Genomic DNA, 17,131 nt, shown 5'->3' on the forward strand with positions numbered 1-17,131 from the left:
TGTGTGTTCTTTTTAAATATAGTGTCCATGCAGCATTCTTACATTTTTATTCAGGATCAGTGTAGAATCTGTGCACCTAGTCTAGGTTCAGTGTAGGATATATGCACTTTGTTTAGGAAAGAATATTTAAAAAAAAAAAAAAAAACCTTTGAAAAAGAATGACAATGACCACGTTTTTTTACTTTTGTCAAAAACAAATATATAACAAATAAATGCTACCAAAGGCAAGTAACTATTTTACCTACCTCAATAAATTTTTAGTATTGTAAATGTTTATTCTGTTAAAAAAAAAAAAACAAGTGTTGAATGTTACATGAGAACAAGAAAAAATGGTTGTGATATCTCTTGAAGTCCCCACAATGACTTAAAAATAAGAAATTGTACAAAATAGTGGTAGAAACTCACCTGATAATTGTCACAGTAACTTGAAGCCGTTAAAATAAAACTTAATTATCCTAATTAGTTTAATGTACGTGAAAACATTATAATTGTACAAAAATTCGTTTCATTTGATATGCTGCAAGCCATATTTTGTTGATAATTTCTTTGAATAGTGTCATGGTGGCCGTCTTGGATTTTCTGGTTGTCCTCTTAGATTTTTCACAGTGTAACGATGACATGATAATGTCCATCAGAATAGTATTTCGCATGATGACCTATGTTTTTTAACTGTTTTTTTATGATGCTTCATTAGAAATGCCATTAAAATTAAACTTAATTATGCTAATTAGTATATATTTGAAAACATAATTCTGATCTGTAGAAAATTTTCTGTAATTTGGTATGCTACAAGCCATATTTTGTTAATTTCTTTGAATCATGTTGTGGTGGCTATTTTGGGTTTCCCAGTCACCACCATGGATTTCCTGGTCGCCATCTTGGATTTCCTGGTCGCCATCTTGGATTTTTCATGATGCGATAATGACAAATGATAATGTCTATCAGAATAAAACTTCCTATCATGATAAAGCCTTATTAACCATTTTTCTTAGCTTTTTTATGATGTTTCTACTTAAAGCCGTTAAAATGAAACTGAAACATGCTAATTAGTATGCAAGTTACCAAGTGAGATGGTCATAAATACAGCTAACTGAACCTTCGTGGTATTATGTTCAAAATTCCATCATAATATCTTAAAAAGATATGAAGATACAGCTATTTAAAGATGGATTAGTCTATAAATTGTGCAAATTTCTTACCATTTTCAGTAACTAGCTTATAGGCATTTGAATAGGACTGACTTAAGGCAAAATGTCCAGTGAACCACATATTTTTTTGGTTCTTCGAATGGCCTTAACTCCAGTTCTAATGGATCGATTTTAAGAACAAAAGATAATATTTCTTTGTTTTTTATGCTCTTTTTAATAATGCTTGATTTGAGTTTATTTGATCTAAAGAACAAACAATGGTGTGGTATTGCTACTGTGAGTTTAAAACAATTAGCAACAAAAAAAAATGCCCAAAGAAACAGTTTTATGTTGCTAATTGTTTTAATCTCACAGCCAGTAAATCTTGTAGCATTCAAACAATGATACAATTTGATGATCAGCTTAGGAGTTGTTACTCGTGTGAACAGCTTAAGTTTTATTTTAATGCATTCTTTCAATACACTGTCATATTTTTTATCCAAAACTTCTAAAAACTGTTTTGCGACACGGCTTTCTGAAACTTCAATAACATGTTCAATCACCATCAGCTGTTAGCAGATGACATTTTATAAAAGCGAGTATTCTATCAATTTATGCAGGATTGACACACTGATTCCTATTAAATCACTAAAGATAAGTAACATTGCACCAGGTCAGTAGCAGGTTCATAACCATTTGCCAATATCAGATGCTCTATGTGAAATAACAATAACACTTTGCTTGCGAAAACTAATGTTGTGAAAATAATACACTGATTCTAGGTAGAACTCGCAAACATGATACTGATCCTACATTAATCTTAAATAGAGCACACAGGTAGTACACTAATTCTAGTCTGAATAAACAGAAACTGCACTGATCCTACATATATACTAGACAGAGCAAACAGATCCTACATTAATCTTAAATAGAGCACACAGGTAGTACACTAATTCTAGTCTGAATAAACAGAAACTGCACTGATCCTACATATATACTAGACAGAGCAAACAGATCCTACATTAATCTTAAATAGAGCACACAGGTAGTACACTAATTCTAGTCTGAATAAACAGAAACTGCACTGATCCTACATATATACTAGACAGAGCAAACAGATACTACACTAATCTTTGTGCAAAAATATTACACTCATCCTAGACAAAGGGCACATATTCTACACTGAACACTCATATACTAAACCAATCCTCGACTGGATGCACGCATCCTACACTGAACCTAGACTGTAGGTGCTGGTATTAATTGTGGAAACCTAATAGAGGGACATAATTTTGAAAGCCGGGTTATCATAATTTTTTGTAGGTTTCCAATTTTTGATTGTATTTGAAAGTTAAGTTAATTTCTAAAAGGAAAAATTCGTACACATGAAAAAACCTAAACGTAGATTCCATGAACAAAGCTTCTTTCTTAGAACTGCACGCCTATGGAATTGTCTTCCGTTGTCCTGCTTTCCAGCTGACTACAATATGGTTGTCTTCAAGTCTAACGTAAACAAGTTATTGATAAGCCGTTCCATATAAGTTAACAAATTTACCGAATTTCCATTACTAACGATTACTATATTGTCCAATTGTCTATTGTACACTCTTTAACCCTTATCCTCGAGTGACTTCTTGGCCTCGATAAGTGGTGATGCCTTTGTTAAAAAAAAAGTTTTCACAGCAACATTCGGAAATTGACAAGTTAAGCTAAATTTTGAAGTTAAATAAATTTGTTGTAGAAATCCCTTGAAAGATAAATATTAGTTTTCTGTGTCTATTTCAAAGATAATTAGCAAAGTCCTAAGATATTGAATCGAATTAAAATAAAAAACAAAAACACCTTGTTTGTACAAAAGAATAGCTTAATTAACTCCAAAACTGAGAGATTCTGGCTTTGTACAAACAAAACAAAGTAAGCATGAGTTCTACGGAAGACCAAAATGTCAGAAAGTCAAAAGACTGTCTGAAAATGACGTCAGGCAATTGGAGGGAGGTAGGAGTGCTGGTTTTCTTTTTTTTTTTTCCCTGTACATCCGTATATTCCTAGTATGAACGTTTGTGTAATTTTTACCATTTTTAAATTTAATTATTTTTGTATTCCTGCTTTTAAATAAAAATTTTTTTAAGGTCATATAAAAATTGTTACGCTGAGGATTACATATTCATGCAAGCAATGAAAATATTAAAATCGTACATATAAAAATTACACTAAAATGTAATCTGTATATCTATAAAAGTGAAAATGTCTGTGTTGGTCTGTCTGTGTACATTACTCTACACAATAACTCTGTCAGTTTTCGATCTACAGACTCGAGATTTGACATAAGAGGTATTGAGATTGGGATCAGCTGTAAAGAGGTCAATGTTCAACGATTTAATCTTTGAGAACTCTACCAAACTCCTCTGCCAATTTTGGGTCTAGACACTTGAAATTTTAGTTATAGGTTCTTTGGACATGGATCAAGCTTCATAATTTTATTAGAGCCCAAAAAAACAAATGTTAAGGGGTCAAAATTTTAAAAAAATTTGACCTCTGGGGTCTCTAGCAAATTACTCAGCCAATTTTGTGGTCTAAATATTTGAAATCTTACATAAAGTGTATTCAGACATAGGGAAAGCCTTTTAATCGTTTTTTGGCCAAAAATTTGGCTGCTAAGGGGTCAAAATTGAAAACTTTTTACGTTTGCGGTCTCTAGCAAACTATTCAGCCAATTTTGGGTCTAAACATTTGAAATTATGCATAAAGGGTATTCAGACATGCAGCAAGCTTTTTAATCAGTTTTTGGGCGAATGTTTCACTCCTAAGAGGTCAAGATTGAAAGAGTTGACCATTGCAGATTCTACCAAACTCCTCTGCCAATTTTGGGTCTAAACACTTGAAATTTTAGATGTAGGTTACTTGAACATGGGTCAAACATTTTAACTTGATTTGAGCCCAAAAAAAATGTTAAGGGGTCAAAATTAGGGTTAAATTTTTTTTAATTTGACCTTTGCGGTCTTTACCAACTTTTCTTTAAAGTTAAGGAAGCCTATTATATAGAAAGGCATCATTGTACATATTTACACTTTAATATATACATATGCACATAAAGTTATGAACAGTACATAGGGCCCGAGCAAAGCCGGGCTGAATTGCTAGTCTAAAAAAAAAAAGAAGAAATATTTTTTGCAATTATAATTTTTTTGTGTGTGAAAATATTAAATAAACAATGCTTAATTCAATGATAATATCGGTAGTTCAACAAATTAATTTTTCTTTGAGTTATATCGAATTCATTAATACAGACTTTAGGGCTTTTTGAAAAAATTATTTTTTCATTGATCCAATTTACGATGCTTTATTTTCATAAAAAAAGCAAAAATTAATTCATTTTTTTTTTTTTTTACTACTTTATCATTATTTTTATGGTAAGTGCTCTCTGAGCTCCAATCTATGCCCCGCCCCCCTGCCTGACTTTCACGAAAAACACTCGTCTAACTGAACCCACTATCAATAATTTTCCCCACTCTTTATCTGTGCCTAAACCTAAATGTAGATTCTATGAACAAAGCTTTCTTAGAACTGCACGCTTGTAGAACTCCGTTTCGTTTTTCTGCTTTCCAACTGTCTACAATATGGTCGTCTTCAAGTCCAATGTGAACAAGTTTTTGATGAGCCATCCCCTTAAGTAATCCAATTTACCAAATTTCTATTAGTAACGATTAGTACAACATTTTCCCATTGACTATTGTACACTCCTTAACCTTTATCCTCGAGTGTCCTCCGGACCTTGATAAGTGTTGACTCCTTATAAAAAGAAATAAAATAAAATAAAAAGTCTATAACTTTAGTAAAGGTGTTTTTTGTTTAAACAAAATAATACATTTCTACTCAGATTCTAATAAAAATAATTGGTTAATTATATTCCCGCGATCGTTATTTGATAAATACTGAAAAATTCATTAAAATTGATAAATTTCCTGATTTTTGGTGAATTTTTAAGTGAAGGGAGGGGACAAAATGTTTATACATTTTGAGCATCGACATTCATTTTAAATACCTACTAGACTGGATGCACGAATTCTACACTGAATCTAAACTGCACGTACACTGATCTTCCACCATGTATACTACACTGATTCTGATTAAAGTGTATGAATGCTACATTGTTCCTAGACAAAGCACATGAGCACTATATTTAAGGAGAACACACTAATACACACTGATCTTAGGCACAATGTTTAGTTATGAAATCAAGATCTTAGCAAAATTGCATAGGCGCGCTGTTGATCCTAGACACAAATATTTCCTTTATTTTTATAGCTTCCATTACTTTATGGAAACAGAATCATTCGTTTATAGAATATGTCATTTTGATGGAAACATATTTAGATGCACTGGAATACCTTAATTGCTGTCCAATCAACAACAAAAAAAAAAATCTGTGGCTGATATCTTATTTTTTCTTGCTGTTTTATTTTGTCGCTCTTGATTGGTTTTGTCACCTTGGTTTTTGTAAATCTCCTCACTGAAGAACGATGTAAATATGTCTTGTGTCAACAGGCGGAAACATTTCTAATAATATACTTTTAGCAATCAGATGCTCTTTAGGGATTTCATAGTTTGTGCACTTCATGTAATGAGATAAATTGCCGGTCTAAAAGCCGCCGGCTGAACTAGACCTCACCGACATTAATAACTCATAAAAACCAAACGACCATGCTTGTATAAAATATCATCCTATAAGATAGTTAGCTTTAGAACAACAGGAAAGAGAGAGCAGTGTGTGTTTGTTAGAGGTGAGGAGAATATCTGATGGCAGTTGTGGGCGACACGGTGGAAAGAAACAGCAAAGGTTCCTCTAGTGTTCCACAAGTATCGATTACAATTTCAAGCTGAGGGCGATTTTATAACTTTGTCCATTGAGATGTTTCCTTGTTTGAGAAGATCTTGTGGCAAAGTTTTGAGAATAAGATTTAAGCTGAATATTTTCTCTTTCAGATCTCTCTCTCTCTCTCTCTCTCTCTCTCTCTCTGTATATGTGTGTGTGTATATATATATATATATATATATATATATATATATATATATATATATATGCAGCAAGTCATTTTTAAGGCATGTTTGGTTGAATATGTCTGAGTTCTTTTTATTTTTTATCTTTCTGCTTATTCTCTCACTTTGTCGATCATTTCTTTTGGTCTCTGGTGCCAAATTGTGTAGTATGTAGCTGAATGATTCTATGTCAACGGCATTCTCTCAAGCGCTTTCGATTCATGATTGCGTAATTATCATAAAAATGTTTTTTCATTTGTTTTTGTATAGATATTTTATTTTGACTTTGATTTATTCGTTCAATTTATTTATTCATTTTAGTTGTCTATCAGGGAGAGAAGAATAAGCAAGGGATGTGGTAGTCTCTATACATTTTTTGTTGCTTTAATTATATTAATTATTAGATATGTTTAGTATATGTAGTAGCTGTATTGAATGCTGCTTTGTTAATGTTAGGCTATATGTTTTATTAGTATTCTAATAATTTTAATCTGTGTGTGTAATTATTTCAGTACTTAAATTTTAGTATTAGTGGTTAATATATTATTTCGTTTGACTTTATTTTTTTTTATGATGAGAAATAATATGATGTTGAATGTTTTCAGACAAGTGATATGTGGTATGGCCAATATATGTACTATATGAATTCACGGGTTGGTTTGGAAGACATTCTTTGAATGAGCTGGAGAATTTGTAGATTACGGTTGTTTGGCCAGTGTAAGGGTAAGAGTATTATTGTTTTTAATTATTAAGTTAAATTTTGTGTAATTTATTATTAGTTTTATCTTTTTATTGCATCGTTTTTTTATAGGTTCATGATTATTTTTTAATCGAATTTATAGTTAATATGAAATTGGTGATTGTAATATAGATTCAAGTTATAATTTTTGTTTGGGTTCGTGGTCTTATCATACATAGTTTATATAAAGTTTTATGTCTTGATCGACTATTTTATTTGGAAAATTGTTTGTTTTATGGTAGTTTTTTGTTGAATATTTTCTTGGATGAGAAAATCTTGTGTGTGTGTGTTGGATCAGGTTTTTCATTAGATCTATTTTGTACTTTTGTGGACATTCGCTTTCATAATCAAGGAGGTTAGAGTTGCTTTTAGTGAGATTTGTATGTATTGATGTCATGTATTGTGTAGGATTGCTAGAGTACATCTGGATTTTATTGTTAATGTTTAGTTCCTGTATGAGTGTAAGAATTGATTGGGTTTTGAGATTTAACTGGAGTTTTTAATGTTATATGATTCAATAGCAATGAAAATATTGTTGGCATATTAGGCGTATATATTAGGTTTGTTAGATCGGAAAAGTTTTTATTTTCGCGGTTCATGATGGTAGTATTCTGCAAAGGAGGGAGCCCATCGAGACACTGTCGATTTGTATGTAGGTTTTTCTGGTGGTGTCAGTTTAAGGATTTTAATAGTACAAGTTAGTAACAGTTTTTCAAGAGTTTGGTGTTTTATTGCTGAACGGGGCATCGTTTTATGCTTGTAGACTTAGGATTATTTTTTATAGGGGATGTGAGCGAATAAGTATTTTAATAAGTGTATGAAGTTGATAGTAGATTTTATGTTGTATTTATTTGGTATACAAGGTTCAGTAATGTTATCAATTATTTTGGCTATATGGGATACAAGTGTAAGGATTTGAGATATTATAGGTCTTAAGAGGTATCCTTTTTTATGGGTTTTTATTTTCTCCATGAATATAGTTGGGTTTGTTATTACTTTGGTGTTATTTGCTGTGATTAATTTTTTTAAATTGTTCTGTGTGTGTTTTTTTGTTTGTTTTTTTTGTAATTTAAATTTGGTTTTATTGCAACAAATGTTATTCATTTCTGCATTGTAATCAGTTTAAGATGGTATAAATGTTGGATTTGTCAGCCATTTGTATAGTGATGTTATTATTGCATAGTTATTTAACTGCTGCTTTTAGTTTTCAAGTTAAGAGTGGGGTATAATGTCTATGGTTATATCGATTTTTAAATCTCTTGGCCTTTAGATATTTGATTATTTGTCTTGAATTTGTTGGTAGAGAATATCTATTTTGTATTGTTTAACGTTTTAATCAGTTAAGTTAAATTGTTTTTTATGTTCTGTTGGTTATTTTACATATTTTTCGTTGTTGTTATTGAGGTAAATATGTCCTTTGTATGATTGATTCAGTTTTTGGTTTAGTTTTATTTAGTTCTTGATAGAGGCATTCTGAGATTTTATTCTCTGTGATGCTTTTTCTTTAAGTTGCGTTGTAGTTGTTTCAAGTTCTTGTTTAAAGGTTTTTTACAACCTCTTTGGCAGGTGATATTTGTCATTGTATGGGATTTTTTTTCTGAAGTCACTTGTCAGTTTTCCCATTTGTATTGCTGGGTTGTAGAGTTTGATGTGTATATACATATATATATATAGAGAGAGAGAGAAAGAGAGAGTTGTTTGTATCTATGTGGCCTGGTAGACCAACACAAAAATCCACCTTAAAAATCTTGTTTTTTTTTGTAAGTTTTCGAGTGTGCTGAGAACGAATATCGCATTTAAATTTTCTGCAAATAAGTACTTTTCTGAGTATCAAGCAATGTAATTCTTTATGTTATAAGTGGTGGCCATTGTTGTACGTGCAAGCGCATGCATATTTTGCTTAATACCTGGAAAAATACTTATTTGCGGAAATTTAAATGTGATATTCGTTTTCAGCACACCTGAAAACCTATAAGAAACAAGTTTTTTAAGGTAGGTTTTGTGTTGGTCTACCAGGCCACTATAAACACCACCGCTAAAAAAAAAAATAAGGCCCCTTCAAAAAGGTAGCCATAAAGTAGGTGCTCATATGTTAAATTAATATAGAAAAGTCATCTCCCGCTTTTTGAAACAAATTTAAGGGAAAATTTCATATAGCCCACTACACAATTCAGGTCATTAGCTTTCCAACAAGCCTTCATTTGTTAAATTCTGATCAATAGTCGCCGAGATTTCAGACTTATAAAATTGCCAGAAAAAGTGGTATATTTATATATGGTTATATCTATACTCCTCTATACTCAAAGCCAAATTGAATATTGAAATGCTTATATCATTGGTTCTACAGGATGAAACTACAGAAAAATTTGGAGGCTTTTTGGAGATTATAATACTATTCTATGGTTAAAATGTTATGACAATTGGTAAAAAAGAACCTATATTTTCAAGCCAACAAAATATGCCTAAACTTGCCTACATAGTGTCCTGGCAGACAGCTTCAGTTTTGCTGCTGTGGTTATCTCCCTTACATTTGTATATATAGTGTCCTGACAGGCAGCTTCAGTTTTGCTGCTTCGGTTGTCTCCACTGAGGCCTTGTCAGGCCACTAATATATATTATATGTGTGTGTGTATTTAGAGTTATGTTGATATAATAATTCTAAACGGTTGACTCTAAACCAAAACTACAAGCAGATTTGGAATCTGCAAGTTTCTGTAGATGTTTTATTTGGTTTCTATATAGAAAGTAGAGTTGTCTGTGTGTCCATTTAATAATTAAAAAAAAATGTTGATCCCAGAGGAAAGCTAAAAGCAAATTTGTAATCAGTTGGTTTTTTCTACATAATATAATTATTGTGAAGTCTGCACTTGACATTAAATCGATGATGATGATGATTTCAACATCATCATGATTGTTAGATTTCTGCTTAACATCCTTAGAAAAGAAATACAATGTTTTACTATATTTTTTTATAACTTGAAAATGATAGGAATAAACAAAAAGAAAAGAAATGGCGATAAGAGTATATAGGGGTTTATGTTGATTTCTGAGAAACACCTAGTGTTCCTCTAGGCCAGGGGTTCCCAACCTGGGGTGCTTGAACCTCTTGAAGGTTTGAGACGATATTCCAGTGGTGTGAGAAAAGTTTAGTTAGAAAAAGTTAGTTAGTTTATTGTTACTCTTTTTTTGTTGTTTGTTTCCTTTTGCAATGTACTAACTACTTGCTTTCATTTTAGGGTTAAGTATTGTTATTAAGTTAAGTATTGTTATTAAGTTAAGTATTGTTATTAAGTTAAGTAATGTTATTAAGTATTGTTATTAAGTTAAGTATTGTTATTAAGTATTGTTATTACGTTAAGTATTGTTATTACGTTAAGTATTGTTATTAAGTGGCCAAATAGCCATAACCCAACCATGTATTTAACCATGAATTCAGAAATTTTGCAGGGGAAAAGGTTTGAGGGAAATATTTTGAGGGGTGCAGACCAAAGAAAAATTTTGGAACCATTGCTTTAGGTGGTTAAAGACTATAACTATATAATTAATGTTACTTACATCCCCTTACATCATTGGGCCCCACCTTCAAAATTGAACATTATAAAATGCAAAGAAGGAGAATAACAAAGATAATATTAATTTTATTTATTGTGGACCATTATCCTCACAACGTTTCGGCCAACTATTCCTCTGGCCTTCCTCAGGTGATAACCGCGACAGATAGGAACTCTGAATCTCCTGACTGCATTCACTGCCTTCCGTAGTTGGCAGTAATTGCAGTGGATGCAGTTAGGAGATTCAGAGTTCCTATCCGTCGCGGTTACCACCTGAGGAAGGCCAGAGGAATAGTTGGCCGAAACATCATGAAACAAGAAAAAGATGAGGATAATTGTCCATGATAAATAAAATTAATAAAAAACAATACTCATCTCAATAATGAATTCCAATTAAATAAAGATAATATTGTTTTATGAGCTGAATCCAAAACAAGATAGGATTTCTCATTCAGTTGCAAGCAACGCCAAATCTTTTTGCTTGTGTTTATACAAATAGTACACAACACATATGTTATTAGTTTTATATACTGGGTTTCGCGTGTGACAGGCATGTGAATATTGCTACATAACCTGATTGCATCATGACAAAGAATGAAATTTATAATAATACTAAAAAAATACCTGGCTTTTTCTTTTAATATGAACACCTAAATGAAAAGACAGACTTTTTGCCTGACAAAATCTTGGTTATTAATAACTACAGATCGAAACATTGTCATGCAAATGTAGCAAAGCTTGTACATACCAATATAAATAAATATATATATATATATAAATAAAATTTTTAAGTTTACAAACTGAATAATTTTGTAAATTTAAAGCAAGTATAAATATTAATACTAATATTTATAGGACAATCGCACCCAGATTCCTCATTTTTATTTAAAACAAATCCACAAAGTATTTGTTGCGGGATACATATTTGCAGATTTGTTGGGTTATTGTTTGACCTTCATTTGACCGATTCCATGTATTTTTTTTCTTTTGCAGAATTTCCTGCGATTTTTTGTGACTTATCACAGATTCATCTCCTTTTCGATGTACGTCGCTGGCTTTGTGGCCTTTGTCTGCAGTTTGGTGAAGAAGCACTATCTGAAGCAATTCACGTTGGTCAGTAAATCTTTCTCATTTTTCCTTTCATTAGTTTATCACAAGTTTTGTTTCTTCATATATAAACAAAATAGCTGTATTCTCTATACAGTGCTCAGTATTACTGACAGAAACACTATAATGTGAAAGAGAAAATCCGAACTAACACCATATTAAGAGCACCGATGTTATTATGTTTTGGCAGGTGCATCTTATTAATTTTATACGAAAGGGTAGATTATTCTCACTCCATTAGCCATGACCGAGTAGAAGTTTTAAGTAATTAAAAATTAACAAATATTTATTCTTAATTTGTATTGCTTGTAGGGAGGATTGAACCTTCAGCTTTCAGAAGAACTGATTGTTGTTTTGTTTTTTTTAATTATTTATCTTTTAATGGAAATGGTTCCAAACAAAGCATGAAGCCACTTGACGTAAAGAGTTTAAAAAAAATACTACATCAAGATCAAAAAACTAACCAACAATAAGTGTTAGATGGATAGATTCCAGCCTAGAAAACAGCAATTCTTCTCCCATTGTCAGAAACATCGCACATGGAATGAGAGGACTAAAGGAAAAAATAAGAAATTATTACTTAACACCATTTTTTAAAGATTAAATCCTCATTACAAACGATACTAAGAATAAAATTTAAAAAAATTACTTAAGCATTCTATCTGATCGTGGCTGACAGAACAAGAACAATCTTTCATCCTTAGGTTAAATTAAGGGATCAGTTAGAAATTCTATTTAGATTCTTGAGTTAAACAGAGTGAACTGTAACTTAAAATCTATCAAACATTAATGTTGTTTTTCTTTTTCTTGTTTCGGTCAACTATTCCTCTGGCCTTCGTCAGGTGGTAACCGTGACAGATAGGAACTCTGAATCTCCTGACTGCATTCACATTAATGTTGTTTTCTTTTTCAAAATTCAATCATGTTCTGCAAAACCAAAAGCAAAAACAATGATTTTCCTTCCTGTGTCTCTTTCTCCCCCCCCCCCCACTAATGGGGCCAAGAGTTTGCTATGGTTGACAATCCGTGACGCTTAAGGATGGAATGGTGGCAGAGCAGTCCATAACCCGGAAAAATGTATACGTGCACTGCAACACTGTGGCCCTTATCTGAGCGAAACAATCGGTCAGAGAGGCTCAATCCTATCATCTGAACATGTCAATCACCATCATGAAAAACCTGCATCAACCTACTCCCAACAATTACCGTATATACTTGTGTATAAATCAAATTTCTGGGAGAGAATTTTAAGGTTATTTGGGGGTTTGGGGCGGGGGTCAACGTATACATAGGTAATGTTTTTGGAAATGTTGTTAAAGAATGACTCTACACTTGATCCTAACATAGAAAACGCCATTTTGTTTGTGCACTCGGTATATACCTGTAATCCTAGTAATTAATTGCACTCCTTCCAAACCCCCACTGCAGTGCGTTTGCCAGCATGTAAGCACATGGATGATTTTTCAGTGGGACGTTTGGTCCTGGATATGACCTTAAACTATATCCAGTGGTGAGGCCCCAGCTTGCGGGCTTTGGGGAGTGTGGAGCCGCCCTTTAATTGCCATTGCTCCCAGGTCCACTCTGACCCGGAGTGGTAGTACCTGTTAGGGTCCTAACGATGGGTTAAATAGAAACCGACGTGAAAACAACAAATATATTTTATTAAGAAATTTTCTTCAAAATCTTTGGATTCGGCATTAAATAACCTGAAAAAGGTTGATATGCCGTAAAACAACCAACCAACCAATCAGTGGGAGGTTTAATAATAATTGGAATAGCTCTCGAAATTGTCACTTTCTAGACGTGGCTATAGGCCTAAGTTTGATATGATGTATTCCGTGATGATATGACGTTTTTTTAATAGGTGTAGAAATGTAGTGTTTATGATATGTTGTCCCCCTAAGTTCATCAAGTTTTAACAATTTAATGGCACTTAATGTATGTGTTCACATTATTGCGTTTACATCATTATGGTATGTGACATAAATTATGTCTAAAAACAGTAACTGTCTGATTAGCAACATTTGCATTCACTGCATGTAAGTGTGCAGCGGGTTGGTTCTGTATATAAAAATCGAATAGACCACACTTGTGTAAATGCATGTATTATCGCTTGCGGATGCTGAGAAACAATTTATAATATATCTTACAAAAAAAAAACACTAAAAAGAAAATTATTTCTGCAAAAAAGAGCCATGAGACGGTACCTTTAACTTGTCTAACATCTACAGTGAACTTATACACAGGTAATACCTAAGATTATAAGGTCGAGATACAACAAAAGAACTACACTAAATAAACAGTAAGGTGTTGAAATAAGACAAAAAAAAAAACACACTAAATGAAACGTGGATGCACTTGGAGAAGATTATTGCAAGTAATACATATTCTCAATCTCATCTCAAAACATTAAAAATGTTTGTCTTTCTTTTTTTCATGTTTCGGCTTATGTAACCCCCAACTTTCCTTAGATGTATCTTGATTGCAAGCATCCATAGTGTAGTAGATAAAATACTTGGTAAAATTCAGTTGTAAGTTACACTCTACCCAGTCATGGCTGACAAAACAAGCACATGTTATCCATGTGAAGTTCCACTCGAAATTCTGTGCGGATTCTCAAGTTCTACAGAAAGATTCCCAAGCTCAACATAGTAGACCTGAAGAAGTTTGGAAGTTACATCAACCGAAACGTTGTGAAAATAACATTCAAGATGAGAACAGTAATCTGAATAATCCAAATATTCGGCCCTTTTCTCAAAAGTTCAGAAACATAATATTAAAAATTTTAAAATCAATTCAAAACAAGTTTTGGAGTAACTAGCAGTTTATGCTGATGTTTGTTTTAAACATGTTTTAGTACATTTCTAAGTCAGGTTTTCTCATTTTTATTTAAAATATAAATTTGTCTTGTCATTTTAAAAGTTAGACCTAAACATCATTTTTGCTGACAAATCAAACTTTGATTCTGAGTAGCCAATTTTCATTTGTTGTGCCATGTTATAGGTACTATAACATACATTGCTGCAGTTTCCTTTAAAAATTATTTAGTCCCACTCACACACTAGATCTGACACCTCACAGCTAATGGCTGTTTGCAGCCCTCAAAAGAATGGTACAGGGAAGAGATTTGGTTCCAATGAAGAAATGATATTTGAGTCATTGGAACCAATGTATCACACTAGAATGAGACTTTGTCAAATGAATAAAGGTGAATTTTACTTACAAGTTGTTGTTTGGTAAAAATTAGGTCCAAAACTTATCGAGTGATGTATTATATATTTGTTTATTCACAGAAAATCTTTGTTTCTTAGTATCATATGAAGTTCAGCACTCTCTAAAAAACAAACAATTAGAAAAATGGCTGTGGCATCACTCAATATATTCTCAGGACCTTGTACCAACGGATTATCATCTCTTTAGAAGTTTACAAAATTATTTGAGTGGATTAAGAATTGCTTTAAAAGAAAAAGTCTGAAATGTGTAAATGATGTAACGTTTCTTCACTTAACCAACGTAATTCACAATAACAAATTTCTGTAATCCTGAAACAAAAACTGACGGAACTCTTTTTCACTTAACGATAATTTGTACCAACAAATCTCAGCTTTAATGTGGTCTCTCAGTTGTCAAGCACTCAACTGCCTTTCACAATTCGTCCTTCTTAGAACAGCTATTCCTCTCATATGCAAATTAATGCCATATATGAAATAGATCGAGTTACACAAGTTTTTTTTTTAACTTCTTTTTCTGTGCTTGATTTTCACACATAACTTGCTATACAGATGCACTGCCACAGCTTGTATAAGTAGTTTCTACTAGTAATTTAGTTAATTTATTAATTTATAGTATATATGTATAAGTAGTTTCTACTAGTATAGTTAATTTCCTTTATGAAGAACTCATTAAATATCTCCGCTATTGTTTTTTTGTTTTAAATGAACAGGCATAGCTTTTGTTAACGATCTGATAAGAAATGAAAGAAAAGATTTATTTTTTTTTTTTAGTTTGGCTGGACCCATGTGACCCTGTTAATTGTCGTGACCCAGTCTCACCTAATTGTGCAGAATGTATTTGAAGGCCTTATCTGGTAAGTCCCATTCTATTTTACCAACTAATATTCTTAGGTGCAAGAATTGCCTCATGCATAACGTTATTGATTATTGCATCAGTAAAAATGAGTTTCAATCCTATTGTAATATTATAGACTCACCAATATATAATCAGATGTGGCTGCTATTTCGTTTTTCTTTTTTGTCCGTAACGAGACCCTAACACACTACACAAACTCAAAGGTTTGCACCAATTTTTAACTATTATGAGTAGCGATAAGGTATTTTATCACATTTTGTGGATGTCAACAGGCGTGATGTGAGCCCTCTTGTAAGTACCTGATCCTAGAAAGAATCGGGAAGACAAAATCCTTGAAAGAATGAAAGGAAGACTAATGCTAACAACAGAATCCGTCACTACTTATCAAGACCAAAAGTCAATCAAGGATAAGTGTTTGAGATATATCGATTATCAGTTGAATGATAAAGAATATTGAGAGGATGAATGGAATAAGTAAAATACCACTTTTCTCCTCTATTGAGGACTAGCTAGGCTATCTGGCATTGCCCAAAATAAAAGTGTAGAATAACTTCTGTCTCTCTTGCTTTCCCCTTTATCCTCTCCACGCTCTGTTTCTTCACCCAGCCCATTCCTTTCTCTGAGCACACATACACATAATTTTAGTCAGCATAAGGGAAATAACTCTGTGAAAAACAATCAGTTATTTCCCTTTACATGATGACATTGAAAATTGTGTTTATTTCTTGATGACATTAAGTCTGCACAAGGAAATTAACTCCTTGATTAGAAAAAAAAAAATCAAAGTCTTTTTTCCTCACATCTAATAGCTGAAATCTCCCATTGACAAAATCAGCACAAGTTCAGGATAAATGACTATTTTTTTTCCAAATTGATCCGAAGTAATGCCAATCAAAAAATACCAACGTAATTTTAGCTAAATATACAAACACACACACACACACACACACACACACACACACACACACACACACACACACACACACACACACAGACAACTGCCTATTATATAATAGATGTTTTCTTTTTTTTTTTTTTTCTTCTGAATATTTTCCCTTTTAATTTTGTGCTCTTTCTAGGTTGATGGTTCCTGTCTCGATGATTATCTGCAACGACATCATGGCTTATATGTTCGGTTTCTTCTTCGGAAAGACACCCCTCATTAAGCTGTCTCCAAAGAAAACCTGGGAAGGATTCATCGGAGGAGCTTTCTCAACCGTCATCTTTGGCATCATGGTTAGTAGCATGTTGAGAGACTGATATATTCTTGAAAGAGAAAATGTTTATATGTACTAATGCTACTTGTGCAGTTTAGGGACTATGCTGAAATAACATTATTATTTAGAAAGCTACTACTAACATGGAGGGGAGGGTAGAGGGCTCTTTAATTATTCTGTACCAATTTAATAAAAAATATCCCGTAAAGATTGAATTCAACTTGAAACTCCTGTCTAAAAAATAGCATGTCTTTATGTCTGTAA

The 17,131-nt window shown here is 32.4% G+C and overlaps 1 protein-coding gene across 4 annotated transcripts in view; it reads left to right on the forward strand.

Moving 5' to 3' along the window:
- Positions 1-17,131, forward strand: part of LOC145268744 (phosphatidate cytidylyltransferase 2-like) — a 376,852-nt gene that overhangs the window by 339,351 nt on the left and 20,370 nt on the right. For all 4 annotated transcript variants that reach the window (XM_080124335.1, XM_080124337.1, XM_080124336.1 and 1 more), the window contains 3 exons: positions 11,448-11,567; positions 15,566-15,648; positions 16,730-16,886. In XM_080124335.1, coding sequence (XP_079980461.1) covers positions 11,448-11,567; positions 15,566-15,648; positions 16,730-16,886 — 360 coding nt within the window. The remainder of the gene's footprint in view (positions 1-11,447; positions 11,568-15,565; positions 15,649-16,729; positions 16,887-17,131) is intronic.

Source organism: Euprymna scolopes, chromosome 44, assembly GCF_053919585.1.
Source record: "Euprymna scolopes isolate OS-2025 chromosome 44, ASM5391958v1, whole genome shotgun sequence".
Lineage (NCBI taxonomy): Eukaryota > Metazoa > Mollusca > Cephalopoda > Sepiida > Sepiolidae > Euprymna > Euprymna scolopes.